We start from the raw sequence: 4,332 nt of genomic DNA on the forward strand, positions 1-4,332 counted from the left end.
TATATATATATATATATATATATATATATATATATACACACGCTTACTTGAAACTTTATTTTTGAATTAATTATATCTTTAGTCCTATAAATTTTCAATCTTTCGATCTTAGTTTTTAAAAAATTATCATGCATCTAAGAAATGAACCATAATACTGTTGTTAATTAATATTGTAAAAATAAAAAATTATATTTTTATTTTATACAAACTAAATTGAAATGTTAAAATTTTATAAAGACTATAAACAAATTTAACCATTTAATTTTTATCAATAAATATTATACCCGAATCTATATTAGCTATGATTGTATCTTCTCCAAATCTTGCCTTCCACCAAGCAGAGTCAAGAGAAATTCCTCCATCTTTTTCTAGTCCAAGAAAATCCCATGACCTTGTAGTGTGCAATTTATATTCTTTGCTCAAGAAAACAGATACTACATTTGGGTACTCTGCACCAATTAAAACATAAATAAATAAATTGTCATTTTGTGGTCTAAAAAATAACTCAACAAGTCCACATGGTAAAAATAATTAATAATTTCCTCACTTGCAATCTTTGATGCTTCTTCATCTTCAAGTAGTGCAGCAAAGCCATTTATGTGCTTATTATAAGAATACATAGTTGCTTCCTTTGCCTTCTCATGACTATTGCAAAACACAACTATATTTTTAGCACTAGTGCTAAAATATGTAACACAATTTCATAGTTTTTTATTTTATTTTAAAAAGTTCATAAATTCTATACCTTCCTAAGATTGAAGCGAGTAAATCATAATGTGAATTTGTGGCTAACTCAAGATCACCAAGGGAAGGATTTGGACCATGAGAATGTCCTCCCAAGTATACAATATAGGTCTGCAAAAGAGAGAAAAAATATTATGAAATATAATTATATTGTTTATATTTATAAGACAAATGTGAATTTGTGGATTCTTAGAAGTTAGTAATTGAGAACTTGCTTGCCTTTCTAAGGGCATAGGATTGTTCTTGCAAGAAAATGCAAAGAATGAATGATGATAGAAAAAGTTTTGTGATAGAAGATGACACCATTTTAATTTCTTTGAGGGGTTTTGAAAGTGTTTATAAAAGGCTCTACTACTTATATAACACATTCTTTGATTTTTTGGAGTCAAATGTGATTGTGGTGCTGATCTTTGTTTAACATTGTCAGGCAGAATTTGAGGTAAAATATAATAGTAATAGGGTGTTAATCCGTTGCACACTAGAATTTAATATATTAGGAAATATAAAATAATAATAATATATAATTTAAAAATAAAATTAGTTTTGTTTTAGAGTTAAATATATTCAAAAGTTTATGTATTTAACAATAAATATATTTTTGAATAATTATATATAAGTTAAGTTTATTTTAGTAGAAAAGAAACTGTAAAATATTATTGACTAATACAATTCGTGTAAAGTATATTGAAATATGAGACTATTTATAAGATTTTATAACTTTAGAAATTATCTTTAATATTTTTTTAAATGTGAAATTAATTTATTTAAGCTTTTTGATTTCATTGAAGTGTTTCTTCTAATATGTTTGTTAAATAGTTATATATTTCTTTATTCTGAAAATTTATACATTTAACTATAATGTGTTCCTCATTTTATATAATTTATATTAGTTTTGAAACATTAGATTTATAAATTTACTTATTTTTTGACATTTTCAATTTTATACGTTAATCGTAATTCTGTCAATCTCATCATCAATCTAACCATGCACTAAATGATATTGTGTGCGTTGTGGTTTATTATAACATTCATTAATTCATAATAGTTTGTTAAAAATAATGTTTAAAATAACATTCAAAATATTGAAATAATTTTTCACGTGTACAAATATATATGATATATATGGAAATAACACTACAAAGTAAAATATAAATTTCTTAAGGTTCAAAAACCTTAAATAATAATATGTTTTTTACATAATAAAAATGTTAGTTGCATAAAATTGTCATGCCAAATAAAAATTCAATACATAATATAATGTAAGCAAATTCAAATAACTATTTGACACGGTGAAGAAATTTGAAGAGTGGGTTGCAAAAAATTATAGGCAAGAAAAGTTTATGGATGTTTAAGACATTGAAAATTTGGAGTGAATAGTGAAATAATTAGAAGTTATTCATTTTCAAATATTTTAATTAATATTATTTATTTTGTTGTTGTTTCGATTATGATTTGTGTTTTTTAATTATAAAAAGAAATTTAAATATGTCTTTGGTCCTTTCAATTACAACATTTTTTTTATTTTAGTTATTGTAAGTTTTTTGTTTGATTTATATACGTGTAAATATAAATTCATTTTAAAATAGTCTCTCAGTCCAACTTCTATTAAAAAAATCTAACAATTTTACACTTTTTTTTAATAAAAATAAATTAAAAATAAAAAATCTGATTACTTCTTGATAGGATGATCAAAATTGAGAACCTTAATTTCTATTGTCTCCCTCTAATATTCAAACAAAAACTTGTTAGTATAGTTATATTGTTTTAGTCCCAACAAAACATACACCGCTACAAAATCATTCCCAGTTTCATGAATTAGAATTACATATCAAAAGCTTCAAACTTTCATTCTTACCTACATCTCATATCCAACATGCAACCACAGAACGCATTGCAACCACCAGATCGGTTCTAAAACGACCAAAGATTGCGATCTAGATACAAGAAGAATGGAGCTAGCAAGTGGGAAAAAAATGAGAAGAGATTCAAAGTGACGTTTGATTTTCTCCTTTGAAGGTGAGAAAGTTGCAATAAAAGGGTGAGAAAAGCGGTGACGATGTGAATAGGGAGACAATAGAAATTATAGTTCTCAATTTTAAAATGAATCTATATTTGCATGAGTATGAATCAAACAAAAAAACTTATGACTAAAATCAAAAAATATAATTGTAAGAACCAAAGACATATTTAAACCAAGAAAAAATGCTATGAGAGACGCATTCAACATCATAGGAAAAAAAACTCATAATGTCATTATCTATGAACAATGCAATAATAGTTATATATGATTTTGAACAATAATTGACAACAGGGGAACGATATTATTGAAGTATCTAAGAACTGAGAATGTGTCACATAAATAGGTGTAGTTTGGTTGCATTGCGTAATGTCGTTATCATTGTTTGAACTGAGAATGTGCTAGAGAGTGGTTGAAAAATTGAAGATAGATTTGACGTGTGTATGTAGTATAACTTGCATTGTGATGCTTTGAATATATCTGATAGTTTGTTCTTTTTTGTATGAGTTATTGAAATACAAATTTTGATGAATAAGTAACAGTTTTAAGTGTTTCGATAAGTCATTGAGTGATAAATTAAAACTGAAATTACATAATGGATAAAATAATTATAATTGAATGGGAAAATAAAAAGATTTGTGTTACATATTTGGAGAAATAAAATAGAATAGAAGTAGAAGATATAATAAATAATATATTTTAGAAGGTGTTACATCAGAATTTTTATAAATTGATAAATATTAGAGGATGTTGCTTAGATGAAGATTAATTGTCGCATATAGAATTTGAGATTTTATTTCAATGTATTATAATAAATAGATTTGCTACACTCAACATATTTTAAAGAAAATCTTCAAAGAAATTATATTGTAGTTCTATCTCATGATTGATTGTTACGGATTAATATATTTTTATTTTCTTTTTGAAATCAATCAGATTATTAAATAAATAAATAAAAATATTAAAATACAAATTTAACATTCAAAAACTCTCTCCTCCAAAATTCTATACAAGTTAATTTTAGAGGGGAGAAGATGATTTGTTATTCTTTTAAAATTATGCAAGTATAAAATGATTCTAAGAATGAAAAAGTGAAATAAAAATGTTATAGTTATATATTATGCACATTGTTCTTTTACTATTTTTTTCAAAATTTAAATATAAATTAGATTATAGACTTAGTTCTATGCAATAATCTTTTCAAAAAACCCTTTAATCAGTTAATGTCCTACGTTAAGTAGTAGTTTATTGGTGAAATTTTTACCCTATATAATTGTAAAATATTGTAGGAGTATTTGAAAGAAATATTGCTGCATATATGCATTCGTTAAACAAGAGTTTCTCTTGAAGTTTCTTCACTTGATACAATACTTAATTTGGTAATTAGCAATTTACAAACAAATTTATCCACCAATAATAGTGTTTTTTTTTTCTAACAGTTTAAATCGATTAGTTTAAAGTTTAGTTTTTATGTGTAAATATTTGTGTATACACAAATTTTACATTATATATATATATATATATATATATATATATATGTATATATATATATATATATATATATTTTTTAT

At 24.0% G+C, this 4,332-nt stretch overlaps 1 protein-coding gene across 1 annotated transcript in view; it reads right to left on the minus strand.

Moving 5' to 3' along the window:
- The window catches only part of LOC101489157 (subtilisin-like protease Glyma18g48580), an 8,573-nt gene extending 7,464 nt beyond the window's left edge, over positions 1–1,109 (minus strand). The window contains exons 1-4 of the mRNA XM_004491054.4: positions 964–1,109; positions 746–855; positions 548–645; positions 285–449 (exon numbers count right to left, since the gene is read on the minus strand). Of these exons, the coding sequence (XP_004491111.1) occupies positions 285–449; positions 548–645; positions 746–855; positions 964–1,050 (460 nt within the window). The 5' untranslated portion in view covers positions 1,051–1,109. The remainder of the gene's footprint in view (positions 1–284; positions 450–547; positions 646–745; positions 856–963) is intronic.
- Positions 1,110–4,332: the final 3,223 nt, after the last annotated feature.

Source organism: Cicer arietinum, chromosome 2 (genome assembly GCF_000331145.2).
Source record: "Cicer arietinum cultivar CDC Frontier isolate Library 1 chromosome 2, Cicar.CDCFrontier_v2.0, whole genome shotgun sequence".
Lineage (NCBI taxonomy): Eukaryota > Viridiplantae > Streptophyta > Magnoliopsida > Fabales > Fabaceae > Cicer > Cicer arietinum.